Source organism: Salmo trutta, chromosome 2 (assembly GCF_901001165.1).
Source record: "Salmo trutta chromosome 2, fSalTru1.1, whole genome shotgun sequence".
NCBI classification, from domain to species: Eukaryota; Metazoa; Chordata; class Actinopteri; order Salmoniformes; family Salmonidae; genus Salmo; species Salmo trutta.
Window position 1 is genome coordinate 69,442,713 of NC_042958.1, and position 17,483 is coordinate 69,460,195.

General features: G+C 40.1%; 1 protein-coding gene across 1 annotated transcript; it reads right to left on the bottom strand.

The window, feature by feature from the left end:
- Positions 1–55: 55 nt before the first annotated feature.
- On the bottom strand, positions 56–14,285 carry LOC115161989 (ataxin-7-like protein 3). The gene is made up of 8 exons (XM_029712863.1): positions 14,173–14,285; positions 13,282–13,405; positions 12,869–13,001; positions 12,480–12,651; positions 9,274–9,374; positions 2,055–2,077; positions 1,554–1,599; positions 56–1,089 (listed from the first exon to the last, which is right to left on the bottom strand). Exons 2-8 carry the CDS (start codon positions 13,330–13,332, stop codon positions 1,010–1,012), a joined length of 606 nt encoding a protein of 201 aa, XP_029568723.1. The 5' UTR covers positions 13,333–13,405; positions 14,173–14,285; the 3' UTR covers positions 56–1,009.
- Positions 14,286–17,483: the final 3,198 nt, after the last annotated feature.

The window sequence follows — 17,483 nt, forward strand, 5'->3', positions numbered from 1 at the left end:
AAGCCAAACATAATTTTAATTCCTATACTCGCAGTTCAAATAATTATTACACATCGACAGATGACAATTGTTTATTACTTGACAGATGAACAAATACAAAGCCATGATAGCAGCATTTCAACTATTTAAATATTTACACTATCACAACACTGAGGACACATATAACCCTTTACAATGTAAACAAATAATAAAGAATGTTTTTAATGCTAGAAAACAAGCCTAACTAACTACTCATCTACAATGAAACAGATTAACCCATGTTCTACTGCAAGGAGTTTGCAGTCTATTTCAAAACCTATTTCCACAGGTAAATGACAAGTGACGAGAGTCCTTTCAGCATACTCATCAGTTGGAGAATCATGATGTTGATATTGTGAATATGGAGTAATAATATAAAATGACAAACCATTCATTATTATTTTCTGTAAGTTGTTGGGACTTCTGATTTTAACTGTCCATTTGTCCATAATTATGTTCTTGTCAAAAAATGATAGTTGAAAAGACTTCTTGACTGATAATATCATCAAACAGTCAGTGCATAATCAAATGGTCCTTAGTATCCATTGCTCTGAACTCGACTGCCTCTGCCTAGCCACTGTACGACCTCACTCCTTGTCTGTGCATTGACAGATTCTAACACAATTTTTCGTAAAGAGGCCAGCCAAGAGCTACCTATCGGTAAAATAATGTATGATATAAAATAATGATTATTGGTGCAACGATTCGGTGGGGGGAGGGGAAAAACGGAAGAGACACTGTGCATGGGGTCTCTGGACTGCTTCAGCAGTGTTGTGTTCATTAGGGCACACAGTAACAAAACATTTTAAAACGTTTCACAATGGAAAAACAAACAAGCATTTCTTATTGGAGAAGTTCAGTCACTACCTCCCTGTATCAGTCAGTTTTGTTCAGTGTGGTGCTTAATGAACACGACCCATTTAGCAATAGTCACGGTCCATTGAAAAACAAAAGGAGCCAGGGTGGACTCAATGGTCTTCCTGTGTGTCTGTCACTGAGGGAAGGCCTCGTCTTTCATCAGCATGCGTGGGCTCTCCTGGTTGTCCATACGCCGTCTGGGGCCCATCATACCTGTGGAGACAGACTGACTATTTATCAAAATCATCTCCATTCTCCACTCCAAGCAAATTATACTGTGGCTGTGAAATTATGATTATGGGGACGTTCCAGGAGGTTTTTATTTTAGTTACACTCCGCAAATGATCTCTGGAACCACCTTAATATAAAATAGCAATATCTTCTGAGATGCACAGCGCAACTGCAAAACATATGACCTAAAACTCCACCATTATCTGTAGGATAGCTTATATTTCATATGAGCCACAGTCCACACCTTACTTAATCTCTCAGTCTCAATGACCTAGAACTAGGGTAGAGCGTCTCAGGGACAACTTACATACAGTATATCCTTTGTCATAACACTGTCATACTATTGAATTAATGCCAGAGTGCCAAAGAATGAGGCCTAAAGCAATCGCTCCATTTGTCACAATTACCATGCATTTAGTAGTTATAGACTAATGATGATGACTTACCACTCTTGTGTTTAAATGATTTGGATCTCCTGGGTGAGTTTGGATTCTACAATAAAAAAGGAAAATATAAAAATAGAGTTTACACAGAACAATAAGAAATAGGTAATTTAATTGTCTTATTCGCTAAAAATAATATGTTCTGTTTAACAGAAAGCTTGACAATCACAACAAGCATTAAAATTGAAGAAATCGAAATTTGGTCTCGTCGCCTTTCAGGATCATGCTGCATACTGTTGGAAACTTTACGAACATATTAAGATAACTTTATTTTTATGGTTTGTTTTGGTCGTGCTTTCCTGTAGTAATTTTATTAGATTGGTTACAACTACACAAACCCCAAGTGCCAATCAACATTCTCCCTTCGATTTCTCACTTGAAATTCAGCTGTGGCACTGGATTCTATTCAGATAAAGCATCAAGAAAAGCAGAATGATCAACTAGTGGCAAAACTATGTTATTACAGAAAATATTTAATTGTTGTTTCAAAGAAAGTGCAAATACCTTATCTGATTTTCTCTTCTTCGCTGCAAAAACGAGAGCATTTTATAAGACACTTGGAGATAATTTCAATGATTTACAAGATATCATAATGTACAAATACACAAGAGAACCAAGCACATTGATAACACTTCAAAGCATATTTTTTTTACTACTAGATATCAAGTGAAGATCAAACAGATACAACTACATTTTGGATGCATGTGCACACAGTTGAAGTCAACTGTTTCAGTTCAAATTAAATGTAGAGATTGACTACTGGTATTCTAATTTCCATTTGTCTACTCTTGTGAGTAGATACATTTTATATAACTGTCAGTCACCAGGGTTGTGTTTAGTAGGGCACACTGTAGGAAAACGTTTTGCAATGGAAAATAATAAGCAAGCAAAAACTAAAGCAGGAAGTACCAGTGACTCGCTCAATACGGAAGTGGTCAGATGACGAAGATGCCCAACAATGAACCATCAAGCAGGTAAAGCATCAATACAGGACTAACACTGAATCCTGCTACACTGGCTCCGATGCTCGTCGGAAGTGGCAGGGCTTGCAAACTATTACGGACTACAAAAGGGAAGCACAGCCGTGATCTGCCCAGTGATACGAGCCTACCAGATGTGCTAAATGATTTCTATATGCGCTCATCTGGCAAGCAACACTGAAGCATGCATGAGAGCACCAGCTGTTCCGGACGACTGTGATCACGCTCTCCGTAGCCGATGTGAGTAAGACCTTTAAACAGGTCAACATTCACAAGGCTGCAGGGCCAGATGGATTACCAGGGCGTGTACTCCGAGCATGCGCTGACCAACTGGCAAGTGTCCTCACTGACATTTTCAACCTGTCCCAGACCGAGTCTGTAATACCAACATGTTTCAATCTGACCATCACAGTCCCTGTGCCCAAGAACACCAAGGTAACCTGCCTAAATGACTACCGACCCATAGCACTCACATCTGTAGTCATGAAAGGTTGGTCATAGCTCACAGCAACACCATTATCCCAGAAATCCTAGACCCACTCCAATCTGCATACAGCCCCAACAGATCCACAGATGACGCAATCTCTATTCCACTCCACACTGCCCTTTCCCACCCGGACAAAAGGAACACCTACGTGAGAATGCTATTCATTGGATCACTAAGTTAAGGACCCTGGGACTAAACAACTCCCTCTGCAACTGGATCCTGGACTTCCTGACAGGCCGCCCCCAGGTGGTAAGGGTAGGTATTAACACATCAGCCACGCTGATCTTCAACACGGGGGCCATTCAGGGGTGCGTGCTCAGTCCCCTCCTTTACTCCCTGTTCACCCATGACTGCACGGCCAAGCACGACTCCAACACCATCATTAACTTCACCGACAACGATGAGACAGCCTATAGGGAGGAGGTCAGAGACCTGGCCGTATGGTTCCAGCATAACAACTAGAGGTCGACCGATTATTCGGCATGGTCGATTAATTAGGGCCGATTTCAAGTTTTCATAACAATCGATAATCAGTCTTTTTGGACGACGATTACATTGCAATCCACGAGGAGACTGCGTGGCAGGCTGACCACATGTTACCCGAGTGCAGCATCAAAAGGACCTGTGGCTGCAAGTAGCCAAGGTAGGTCGCTAGCTAGCATTAAACTTACCTTATAAAAAACAAAATCAATCAATCTTAACATAATCACTAGTTAAACTACACATGGTTGATGATTTTACTAGGTTAATTAGCTTGTCCTGCGTTGCATATAATCAATGCGGTGCCTGTTAATTTATCATCGAATCACAGCCTACTTCAATTTCGCCAAACGGGTGAAGATTTAACAAAAGCGCAATCGTTGCACAAAAGTACCTAGCCATAAACATCAATGCCTTGCTTAAAATCAATACACAGAAGTAAATATTTTTTTAAACCTGCATATTTAGATAAAAGAAATGCATGTTAGCAGGCAATATTAACTAGGGAAATTGTGTCACTTCTCTTGCGTTCTGTGCAAGCAGAGTCAGGGTATATGCAGCAGTTTGGGCAGCCTGGCTCGTTGCTGTGTGAAGACCATTTCTTCCTAACAAAGACCGTAATTCATTTGCCAGAATTTTACATAATTATGACATAACATTGAAGGTTGTGCAATGTAACAGCAATATTTAGACTTAGGGTTGCCACCCGTTCGATAAAATACGGAACAGTTCTGTATTTCACCGAAAGAATAAACGTTTTGTTTTCGAAATTATAGTTTCTGGATTTGACCATATAAATGACCAAAAGCTCGTATTTCTGTGTGTATATTATATTATAATTAAGTCTATGATTTGATATTTGATAGAGCAGTCTGCCTACCATTGCTCAGTCAGCAGCAGGCTCGTAAGCATTCATTCAAACAGCACTTTACTGCATTTGCCAGAAGCTCTTAGCAATACTTGATGCACAGCACTGTTTATGACTTCAAGCCTATCAACTCCCGAGATTAGGCTGGCAATACTAAAGTGCCTATACAGTGGGGGGAAAAAGTATTTGATCCCCTGCTGATTTTGTACGTTTGCCCACTTACAAAGAAATGATCAGTCTATAATTTTAATGGTAGGTTTATTTGAACAGTGAGAGACAGAACAACAACAAAAAAATCCAGAAAAACGCATGTCAAAAATGTTATAAAATGATTTGCATTTTAATGAGGGAAATAAGTATTTGACCCCTCTGGAAAACATGACTTAGTACTTGTTGGCAAAACCCTTGTTGGCAATCACAGAGGTCAGATGTTTCTTGTAGTTGGCCACCAGGTTTGCACACATCTCAGGAGGGATTTTTTCCCACTCCTCTTTGCAGATCTTCTCCAAGTCATTAAGGTTTCGAGGCTGACGTTTGGCAACTCGAACCTTCAGCTCCCTCCACATATTTTCTATGGGATTAAGGTCTGGAGACTGGCTAGGCCACTCCAGGACCTTAATGTGCTTCTTCTTGAGCCACTCCTTTGTTGCCTTGGCCGTGCGTTTTGGGTCATTGTCATGCTGGAATACCCATCCACGACCCATTTCCAATGCCCTAGCTGAGGGAAGGAGGTTCTCACCCAAGATTTAACAGTACATGGCCCCGTCAAATGATGCGGTGAAGTTGTCCTGTCCCCTTAACAGAAAAACACCCCCAAAGCATAATGTTTCCACCTCCATGTTTGACGATGGAGATGGTGTTCTTGGGGTCATAGGCAGCATTCCTCCTCCTCCAAACACGGTGAGTTGAGTTGATGCGAAAGAGCTCCATTTTGGTCTCATCTGACCACAACACTTTCACCAGTTGTCCTCTGAATCATTCAGATGTTCATTGGCAAACTTCAGACGGGCATGTATATGTATTCTTGAGCAGGGGGACCTTGCGGGCGCTGCAGGATTTCAGTCCTTCATGGCGTAGTGTGTTACCAATTGTTTTCTTGGTGACTATGGTCCCAGCTGCCTTGAGATCATTGACAAGGTCCTCCCGTGTAGATCTGGGCGGATTCCTCACCGTTCTCATGATCATTGCAACCCCACGAGGTGAGATCTTGCATGGAGCCCCAGGCCGAGGGATATTGACAGTTCTTTTGTGTTTCTTCCATTTGCGAATAAAGGCACCAACTGTTGTCACCTTCTCACCAAGCTGCTTGGCGATGGTCTTGTAGCCCATTCCAGCCTTGTGTAGGTCTACAATCTTGTCCCTGACATCCTTGGAGAGCTCTTTGGTCTTGGCCATGGTGGAGAGTTTGGAATCTGATTGATTGATTGCTTCTGTGGACAGGTGTCTTTTTTACAGGTAACAAACTGCGGTTAGGAGCACTCCCTTTAAGAGTGTGCTCCTAATCTCAGCTTGTTACCTTTATAAAAGATACCTGGGAGCCAGAAATCTTTCTGAGAGGGGGTCAAATACTTATTTCCCTCAATAAAATGCAAATCATTTTATAACATTTTTGACATGTGTTTTTCTCGATATTTTTGTTGTTATTCTGTCTCTCACTGTTCAAATAAACCTACCATTAAAATGATAGACTGATCCTTTCTTTATCAGTGGGCAAACGTACAAAATCAGCAGGGGATCAAATACTTTTTTCCCCCACTGTAAGAACATCCAATAGTCAAATGTATATGTATATAGTCGACCCGTCATAATGCCAATGATAATGACAACCTAAAACGTCTTAACTGGGAATATTGAAGACTCGTGTTAAAAGGAACCATCAGCTTTCATATGTTCTCATGTTCTGAGCAAGGAACTTAAACGTTAGCTTTTTTTACATGGCACATATTGCACTTTTACTTTCTTCTCCAACACTGTATTTTTGCACTATTTAAACCAAATTGAACATGTTTCATTATTTATTTGAGACTAAATAGATTTTATTTATGTATTATACTTAGTTAAAATTAGTGTTCATTCAGTATTTTTGTAATTGTCATTATTACACACACACACACACACACACACACACACACACACACACACACACACACACACACACACACACACACACACACACACACACACACACACACACACGGGTGTATATAAAAACCATCCAATTAATCAGTATCGGCTTTTTTTGGTCCCCCAATAATCGGTATCGGCGTTGAAAAATCATAATCGGTTGACCTCTAATAACATCTCCCTCAACGTGATCAAAACAAAGAATATGATCGTGGACTACAGGAAAAGGAGAGCCGAGCACGTCCCCATTCTCATTGATGGGGCTGTAGTGGTACAGGTTGAGAGCTTCAAGTTCCTTGGTGTCCACATCACTAACGAACTGTCATGGTCCAAACACACCAAGGGCAGAGGGCACAACAAAACCTATTCCCACTCAGGAGACTGAAAAAATTTGCCATGTGTCCTCAGATCCTCAAAAAGTTATACAGCTGCACCATCGAGAGCATCCTGACTGGTTGCATCACTGCCTGGTATGGCAACTGGCACGAGAGCGTAGTGCGTACAGCCCGGTAAATCACTGGGGCAAAGCTTCCTGCCTTCCAGGACCTCTATACCAGGCGGTGTCAGAAGGCCCTAAAAATTGCCAAAAACTCCAGCCACCCTGTTCTCTCTGCTACCGCACGGCAAGCGGTACCGTAGAGCCAAGTCTAGGTCCAAAAGGCTTCTTAACAGCTTTTACCCCCAAGCCATAAGCATCCTGAACAGCTAATCAAATGGCTACCTGTGCCCCCGCACATTGACTCTGTACCAGTAGCCAGGGTTGGGGAGTAACGGATTACAAAAAAAACAACCTGTAATCTGTTACTTTACAAGAAAAAAATATTGTAATCAGATTACAGCTACTTTTGAAAAACTAGACGATTACGTCGAGGATTACTTTTAAATTCAGAAAACATGGTGCGAAAAGAAATCCTTGACACTTCTGTTTTCTCAATGACATTCAAATCAGTATTGAAAAAAGGTGCACGTTTAAATTTGTTCCACGTGAGCGAGTCTGACCAAAAGTCAGAGACCACTATGATGACACACCAAATGTGTTTGATGGATCACGGGAAAAGAGCAGGAATAGGCTTTTTTAGGCTACAGCCCAAGCTATGTCTTCCAATGGGGCGACTGCTGTCGGCATCCAAAGATTATGTAACTTGAATAAACGCTTGGAGGTAAGGATGGCAGCAGTGGTGTAGTCTACGGCGATACGGACATCACTTATTATTGATATCTACATAGCGCATTGATGTGAATCACACTGCTGCTCTCCCATTTAGCTATTTGTGCCTTTTGGATTGTGATTGTTGTAGATGGCTGTTCACAAATCCAAATGTATATTTGAACCCAATAATGGTTGAATTCAAGAAGTTTAAGCTGCCTATCAATCATCGTTTTTGAAACCAATGGACAGCCAGTGAAAAATGCTCTTGCAACAGCTGCATATTGCATAATTTATATATATCCATTGATTCTTGAATAATATAACTTATAAATGCCTCATGAGCTTAGTTCAACTGTCACACTCCACGAGAACCCAAAATATAAGCTTGTTTTTCTCCAATGTTTGTAAACATTGTAAATGTAAACAAACACCGTATATCCTCACAACATGGTTAAAACAATCATTTTGATAACATGGATGGTCAGTTCTTACATCCATTAATCAGAGTGGTTACATTTCTCCAGGCCCATCCCTCAGCGTTTTACCAAAACCGAGGTGGGGTAGCCTTTTTGTTATTGTTTCATCTGTCGATTTACCGTTTAAACAGTTACAGATTATCAAGATATCAAAGTGTCACCAACAAAAAGGTAAACAATAGGCCTATAGCAAATGCAGCATTCATTCTTCACATGTAAATAACACTTTTCAGTAGCACTCAAAGCATGCCATTCCATGAGCGCAGCATTTATTTTTCAACTCAAATCAATGAGCCCAATCAGTCCTCCATGACAACAAAATCATAAACAACAGAGTAGGGCTGGCTAATAAGTCCTTAGTTTTGGGGTCATGCTCAGGTAAAACAATTTAGCTAATCTATACTTCCAAGTCCTATTCTTGAAGATCAAAGGGTAAAACATTTATTGGAATGACTGGAATTCTGATAGACTTTGGTTTTTAATGTAAAGATATCATTTAATCGTATTATTATATGTAGTAGAAAGCGATGGGTTACAAGAAGCCTACATAACCAACCCATAAAGTAAAATCTTACATCCATATATGGCCAGCTATGTAAACTTTAACATTGATTTATCCTACAATAGATGTTGTTCAATTGCTAACATACATTTTTGTCTTCTAATGCCTCTTAAGGGGAAAGTAATCTAATAGTAATGGAATGTAATCAGATTACGTTACTGAGTTTGGGTAATCCAAAAGTTATGTTACTGATTACAATTTTGAACAGGTAACTAGTAACTTACGGATTACATTTAGAAAGTAACCTACCCAACCCTGCCGATACCCCCTGTAACTGTTATTTTATTGTTTCTCTTTATTTATTTTTTATATTTTCATTATAATTTTAATGTATTTATTGTTTACTTCGGTTTATTTAGTAAATACTTTCTTTACACTTATTTTTTCTTAAAATTGCATAGTTGGTTCAGGGCTTGTAAGTAAGCATTTGATTGTATTCAGCACGCGACAAATAAAATGTGATTTGATTTAACCTCTGTTCTTATTGGATAAGGCCACGTAGTACCGTTCTGTTTCACAACGTTTGCTCTTGTTTTCTGCCTCCTAAACAAGACCCAGATCCCCTTGAAAAAGGAGGGTGAAAGCCAGTCCTTTACCTTTCTTTTCCGCCCCGTAGGACCAGTCGTTATCATTGACGTCATCATTATCCTCCTGGTCGCTCTCTGATTTATTGTTAGTGTTGTTGCCGGTGACTATTCTGTGGGGGGAAGAAATGACAGTCAGTGACATCATCCATTGATTTATGGCCAGACCTGGGTTCAAAATACTATTTGAAATCATTTCCAATACTTCATCTGCGTTTAATTGAGCTTGTGTGGTTTAATGAACCAATAGAACAGTCTCAAAACGGCAAACCCTGCCCATCTGTTACTCCAGGCAGGCTAGAGCAAAGTACTTGAAAGAATCCTTCCTTCAGGATTGCTTGAGAAAGTACAGTGTAATTAAAAGTGTGCAAACTACATTTGATTAGAAAAGAATAATACTCTGTTGTGGTATGAGGAAAGGGTAAAATATATATTTTTAAACATTTTTTATTGTCACATTCACCAGATAGATGCAGTGAAATGTGTTGTTTTACAGGGTCGGCCATAATAGTACAGCGCCCCTGAAGCAAATGAGGGTTAAGTGCCTTGTTCAAGGGCACATTAACAGATGTTTCACCTTGTCGGCTCGGGGATTCGAGGCAGCAACTCCAGTCTTAACGGCATTACATTGCTGTCTGCACTGCAAAGTCAACTGGTTTTAGGGTAGCTATGTTTAAAGGTTAGCTGAACCAAAACAAAAAAATACTTGTCTGGTTGAAAACGGCCTATGAGGCATCGACATTAGTCAGAAACATTTATTCTAGTGCCAAAATGTAATACAAAGTGTAAATAGGATCATTTTGGTCATTAAGTCAATATCTTCAAAAACTATGACATAAATTCCTAAATCCTTGGATATTTGTGATTTGGTTTTTGATTTCAATCATGCCCAGTCTTGCCCACTAAAAGGGGATGGTAACGCCTAGGGAGATTTGTCATGCACGGAGAAGCAGCTGAGCTGAGTGCAGCAGAATCAACCTACAGCCTGCCCATTTCTTTACAGACAACAGCGCCTCGGTCTTGTTTACATGAAACAATACATAGTTGCCAATGTTATGTTGAAAGAGCGAGACTTGGTCTTTATAAAGGGCTTGTTTTCCCTCCCCCCGACTCAAACATCCTCACATTCGTGAGATAACATTAGCATCATAAGCACAAGTATCAAAGGTATTCTAGAAAGGAGGAAATGTTCAGGGTTTAGGATTCTTGACCAATCTCGTTTACGTTGTCATGCTGCGTCAAGTGGTTGGTAAGGCATTCATCTCGTAAAGTATGGTTGCTGTTTAGGATCAGTAAAGAGGAACACACAACACCAGGCTATTAGCGAACGTAACACCTACACTTCAAACTCTCGTTGCTTCAGTCATGGCTTCTAGCATTTCATAACAAGGATGTGGAAAAGGGAGGCGAAATGAGTGAGTTCAGCCATCCCTTTAAAGATGTCAGTAACCGCATCAATATGACATACAGTTGAAGTCGGAAGTTTACATACACCTTAGCAAAATACATTTAAACTCAGTTTTTCACAATTCCTGACATTTAATCCTCGTAAAAAAAATCCCTGTTTTAGGTCAGTTAGGATCAGCACTTTATTTTAAGAATGTGAAATGTCAGAACAATATTTGAGAGAATGATTTATTTCAGCTTTTATTTCTTTCATCACATTCCAAGTGGGTCAGAAGTTTACATACACTCAATTAGTATATGGTAGCATTGTCTTTAAAATTGTTTAACTTGGGTCAAACGTTTCGGGTATCCTTCCACAAGCTTCCCACAATAAGTTGGGTGAATTTTGGCCCATTCCTCCTGACAGAGCTGGTGTAACAGAGTCAGGTTTGTAGGCCTCCTTGCTCGCACATGCTTTTTCAGTTCTTCCCACAAATTTGCTATAGGATTGAGGTCATGGCGTTGTGATGGCCACTCCAATACCTTGACTTTGTTGTCCTTAAGCCATTTTGTCACAACTTTGGAAATTTGCTTGGGGTCGTTGTCCATTTGGAAGACCCATTTGCGACCAAGCTTTAACTTCCTGACTGATGTCTTGAGATGTTGCTTCAATATAGCCACAATTTTCCTCCTCATGATGCCATCTATTTTGTGAAGTGCACCAGTCCCTCCTACAGCAAAGCACCCCCACAACATGATGCTGCCACCCTCTTGCTTCACGGTTGGGATGGTGTTCTTCGGCTTGCACTCCTCCCCCTTTTTCTTCCAAACATAACGATGGTCCTTATGGCCAAACAGTTCTATTTTTGTTTCATCAGACCAGAGGACATTTCTCCAAAAAGTACGATCTTTGTCCCCATGTGCAGCTGCAAACCGTAGTCTGGCTTATTTATGGTGGTTTTGGAGCAGTGGCTTCTTCTTTGCTGAATGGCCTTTCAGGTTATGCCGATATAGGACTCGATTTACTGTGGATATTGATACTTTTTTTTACCTGTTTCCTCCAGCATCTTCACAAGGTCCTTTGCTGTTTTTCTAGGATTGATTTGCACTTTTCACACCGAAGTACGTTCATCTCTAGGAGACAGAACGTGTCTCCTTCCTGAGCGGTATGATGGCTGCGTGGTCCCATGGTGTTTATACTTGCTTACTATTGTTTGTACAGATGAACGTGGTACCTTCAGGCATTTGGAAATTGCTCCCAAGGATGAACCAGACTTGTAGAGGTCTATAATTTTTTGGCTGATTTCTTTTGATTTTCCCATGATATCAAGCAAAGAGGCACTGAGTTTGAAGGTAGGCCTTGAAATACATCCACAGGTACACCTCCAATTGACTCAAATGATATCAATTAGCCTATCAGAAGTTTCTAAAGCCATGACATCATTTTCTGGAATTTTCCAAGCTGTTTAAAGGCAGTCAACTTAGTGTATGTAAACTTCTGACCAGCTGGAATTATGATACAGTGAATTATAGGTGAAATAATTTGTCTGTAAACAATTGTTGGAAAAATTACTTGTGTCATGCACAAAGTAGATGTCCTAACCGACTTGCCAAAACTATAGTTTGTTCACAAGAAATTAGTGGAGTGGTTGAAAAACGAGTTTTAATGACTCCAACCTAAGTGTATGTAAACTTCCAACTTCAACTGTATTGCCCAACTGCAATGTAGATGACGTAGCATTCAATAATTGGTTCATTTGCATAGTGCGACTTCTTTGTGGACGGTCTGGGACATGCCAATTGTTTCAGTTGTGTGGGGGTAGGTGGCTAACCTGCGGTTGGCTATGCGGCTGCTGTTGCGCCCCATGCCCAGGCACTTCTCCAAGTGCGGGGCAAAGCGCGACGCGGCGATGCTCCGGCTGCAGTTGGGACAGACACACTCCTTGTTCTTCCACTGGTTGTACACCTGCCCGAACACATCCACTCCTGGCTGGTCCACAATTTCTACTCAGGCAAAAGTAAAGAGAAAGAAAAATTGTAGTTCAAAGCACTTTACATAGTAAAGGTATGTAGGTATATTTATATATTGCAATCAGTGTTTGGTGGTGTAGTTAGCATATTAAGAATTGTGGAATGATATCTTCTGTACACGTCTTTATCTTAACCATTGTTAAACAATAATTTGAAAAAAAATAGGTGAGTAGAAAGTAGAAATACATACCAAAGTCCCTCATGGTTTCTTGGTCCGTGTCTTCCAGGAAAAAGTAGCCCTGCTTGACGGCCCGGTGGACCTCAAAGCACAGGCCCAGACAAGCATCCTCCACCAGGTCAGAAAGGATGTCCTGAGCTACGCCCTGCCAACCACCACAGCATTATTATATAGAACCAGGATAAAGCCTTTCTATGGAAAGATACTGTTAGAAGAGTTGGCTACAGAACTGATTCACACTAGGGCCAAACAGTCAAGCTGAATTGCGCTGGCCAGGTTACGCATCAGCCATAGCTGCAGTCCAAATGACACACAGTCCAAATGTTTAAGCCTTTGTCTAAGACTAAAATTAAATGTGTGGGTGAAAAACGATACCCTTATGTATAGTCCACACAGGACTAAACCAAACCTACTACTATATTTACCTCCAGCTTGCTGTTGTCCAGGCTGGACATCGAAATCTCATCCATTTTCATTTGCCAGAATTAGAAGATGAGCCCACACTTCTGTGTTCATGCTGTAAAGCAGCAAGCATTGGCCAAGACGGGGCTAGACCAGACAGGACACATATCATAACACATCATTTAATGTTCATACATTACATTTACAACGTAAGATATATTTCAATGAGTCACGGTAAGGAGTGTGGGGAGCAGGAGCAACAACAAGCAATGAAACATTGTAACAAAGGGTGACACAACTAAATGCACAATGAATTATATTTAAAAAAGTGGAATCTAGGCTATTCACGTTTATAACCTGTCATTTATGACCAAAAATAATTGGATTATTCGTTGTTTGTCGTACAAATTAGATAACGACATGCTACGTTAACTGCTTTGCATCATATATCGTTTACAGAACAGCATTGAATAAATGTTTTCCTTATATTATTTTTTTATCATACAGAAGTCCTCGGCCCCTACTATGTGGCATAACATTGTCCAGTATGCACAATTGAAAATAACGCAGATAGACACCATTGCACTCGTGTCGATTTCAGATTAGCAGACAGAGACGGGGGATATTTTGTGATTATTTACAGAAAAGACCAAAAAAAATACTGGAAATAAATGTATCATCAACCTAACATATGGTGCAATCGAAAATTAATTGTAAGACATTGAATGTTACTTCAAGAAACAGATTACTGCGAACCACGCTATGGTTTGTTTAGTGCACTGCTGCTGTTCGTTTTAAAAACTCGATACATTGTGTCACAAGAAAAATATCACTTCACGGTGTAGCTCCCTTTAGCCTTGACGATCACAACAATAAGATACATGCCAGTCCATAAATGTTTTTATTTTATTTACCTATATCGGAAGGCATCCATCTTTACATCAGACGACTCAGGCAGTAGCAATCGATCGCTACACAAGAGAACGCAACATACTAGCAGCATTGCTGTCTTCAGTGAACCCAGCCGGCTATTGTCAGTGGATTTAAGCATGTCCACGTACAGTCCAAGTAACCCATATTCTCCCACTCCAGTCTTGAACACGCTCTCTTTCTCTCTGGGATTTACATATAACATGATTTGTGATTTTATTGGTAAATGTCTGCTTTAAAGACTTGGCAGAATGGCTTTAGTTGTTGAAATATCAAACAGAGGTAAGTTAATAAATGCTGATTGCGATACAGCATTCCTCATTAGAAGTCCCTATTCACATACAATTAAAAGAGACATCATGAACAAAAATAGAACTTCCCTTCGCTAACGAGTATCTCAATATTGGTATCATCTCGACCCTTGTTTTAGCATGCAGGCGTTGAGAATTATAATGTAGATGCATATCAATATTATATTTTAGATAAATGTACACGATTGACACATTGGTGTATGTTGATTTCAAATGATAAATGTCTGGTCAGTTTGATGAAAATGGTGGAAATGACAGTAGTGATGGGCAACAGGTTTGAAGGTTTCTCCTGCTTTGAGTGGAGTTAGGTTTTTGTGCAGGCTGCTCATGCAATTGTGGCACTAGGTGTATGCCAGTGACCCAGTGATGACAAGTGCAGCTATAGACTGCCTCATCTTCAGCCTCGAATCCAATAATGTGCAGGTACTCAGTATAGCCAGATCCAGAATATGTGAACCTGCATGACAACCCAATTGCTCTTGTGTTGTCATAAAACAAAAAAACGTCTTATCTAGAGCAATTAGGGTTAAATGCCTTGCTCAAGGTCACATCCACAGATTTTTCACCTAGGCTCGGGGGGGTTGAAACAAAGATAGTGAAGAAGTTAGACTTTACGACCAACATGTTTCACCTTACTGTAGTTAGTCAGTGTTATATCAGTCAGAGGACATCCCAGCTCAATAAATCAGAGGACATCACTGCACACACGTTTTAAACAAAAGTCTACCATTTCTAATTGTACAGGGAAAGGAGGAAGACCGTTGAACAGAATAAATTCTGTAAATAAATGTGTGTGTGTGTGTAAATGCATACAACATTCCATTTTATAAGCCATGGCCCATCGAACAGTCGATGGCAATGTAAAAGCTGAAAAAATGGACTTAAAAGTTGACCTATTCTGAAGAAATCGTGTCCATTCATTTATGAAATATGCTGTTCCATAAAATATATTTTCAAAGTTTCAAAGATGGATTTTAAGATGCTGTTCATGATCATGCCTCGAGGCTGACTGAAAAAGGAAAGTAAATGACTACATAAGAAAAACATACCATTACCTTGTTCATAACAAATGAAAATAGAAATGTAATTGTCTCAAAGTCAGGAAATGAAGATAATGACCGATATTAATCTGTGTTGTTTGAGACATTCATAACCAGCTACGAAAGCTGTGTAACACAATGGTTGATACAGTATTGGAGTTAACATTGCAAAGCATAACATGCACATATTATGCCAGCTACAACATTGGAAATATACTTGTTTGGTCCTAATATAGTGAGCTGAGGGATTTGTAATTACATTTTAACACAATAAAAATGGATGGTAAACATTTGCTACTAGTAGATCACTAATCCATTGTCATTAAAATTGCAATGTATAATATGCCCATTATATGCCAGCTACAACATTGGAAAAAACTAGTTTACTGTATATTACAGTGATTTTTGGGGGGTTATAATTCAATTTGAACACAGTAAAAATGGATGGTAAACATTTTTTCACGTGTGCCACCAGTATATCATTCATCACTTCAAAGTATAAGATGCCCATATTATGCCAGCTACAAGATTGGAAGAACAAGTTTACTGTATATTACAGTAAACTATTTAATGATTATAATTCAATTTTAACACAGTAGAAATGGATGGTAATGTTTTTTTCACGTCTGCCAATAGTAGATCACTAATACATTCTCAATACAATTGCAAAGCATAACATGTCTGTATTTGCCAGCTACACCATTTGAATAATACTCGTTCTTTCCTATTACAATTTAGATTTGAGTGATAATACAATTTTAACACATTTAAATGGATGGTAAACATTTTGTCATGTGTACCACTAGTAGATCACTAATCCTTTGTCATTAACATTGCAAACCATAACAGCCCATATTATGCCAGCTAGAAGAGATGAAAAACACTAGTTTACTGTATATTACAGTGACCATTGATGGATTATAATTCAATTGTAACACAGTAAATATGGATACTAAACATTTTGAGTTTGGATCCCGCGATGCGGTTGGCGTCAGTTGCTCGGACCGCTACTATTTGTCCAGTGATCCTGCCGACCAAGGGTGGGTCTGAGGAGCTGCTTGGCATAGCTGCCTATCAAGCTAGCAGGGTTTTCTTGAGGGCTTGAACGCAGCTGGTAACGCGGTTAGCCATTGTGGCTGGGACCACAGATTGTCCCGGGCTTGTGGCTGTCTAGATACTTGTTGTTTTCAATTTTCCCTGCGACCTGCCCTGTCTGGAACTGCTAGGAGTAACAGCGTAACCTACGCTGAAGGATCTTTTAAACAAACAAAAATATTTTTACAAGCAGTTGTTACAACAACAAGAAAATAGCTTCAAGTGTTTTGTCCAAATACTGGTGGAGTCAACTAATAAAAGAATGGACGACCTGACCAGAGGTCCAGGACCTAAAGAACAGTTTGCAGTTCTCCCAGGGTCAGTTCGATGAGTTTAAACTGGAGAAAGGCAAGATGCAGCAATCTGTATGTCATTGAGAGAGGACATAAGTTCTGTATGTGAATCCATGATAACAATGAGAGGGAAATCAGATCTCGAAGGACAAGCAAGGAGGAACAGCACGGTTGTAGACGAAATTGCAGAATCTCCACGAGACCTGGACGGAGTCTGAGGACAAAGTGAGGGAAATGATCTTGGAGAAACTGAAGATGGACCACAGGAAGATTGAGGTGGAGTTTGCCCACAGGACTGGAAAACCCACCACTGGCCCAGGTGACAGGCCCAGGCCGATACCGGTCAAGTTCCTGAGGTTCAAGGTCAAGGTAGCTGTTCTGGAAAGAGCCAAGAACTTGAGAGGAACGTACAGTATATCTTCCTCAACGAGGACCACCCGGAAGCTGTGTGCCAGAAGAGGAAAGAACTTATTCCAGCCATGAAAGATGCCAGAGCGCGTGAGGACATTGCTTACATCCGCTATGACAGGCTCATTGTCCACCCTCCCTCCCAAAA

Excerpts from the sequence above, each read along its gene's own strand:
- LOC115161989 (XM_029712863.1), bottom strand. The coding sequence starts at position 13,332 with ATGAAAATGGATGAGATTTCGATGTCCAGCCTGGACAACAGCAAGCTG. Across the intron at positions 13,002-13,281 it reads TGGACAACAGCAAGCTGGAG|GGCGTAGCTCAGGACATCCT; the intron begins GTAAATATAGTA and ends GGTGGTTGGCAG. Across the intron at positions 2,078-9,273 it reads CTACGGGGCGGAAAAGAAAG|CGAAGAAGAGAAAATCAGAT; the intron begins GTAAAGGACTGG and ends TCGTTTTTGCAG.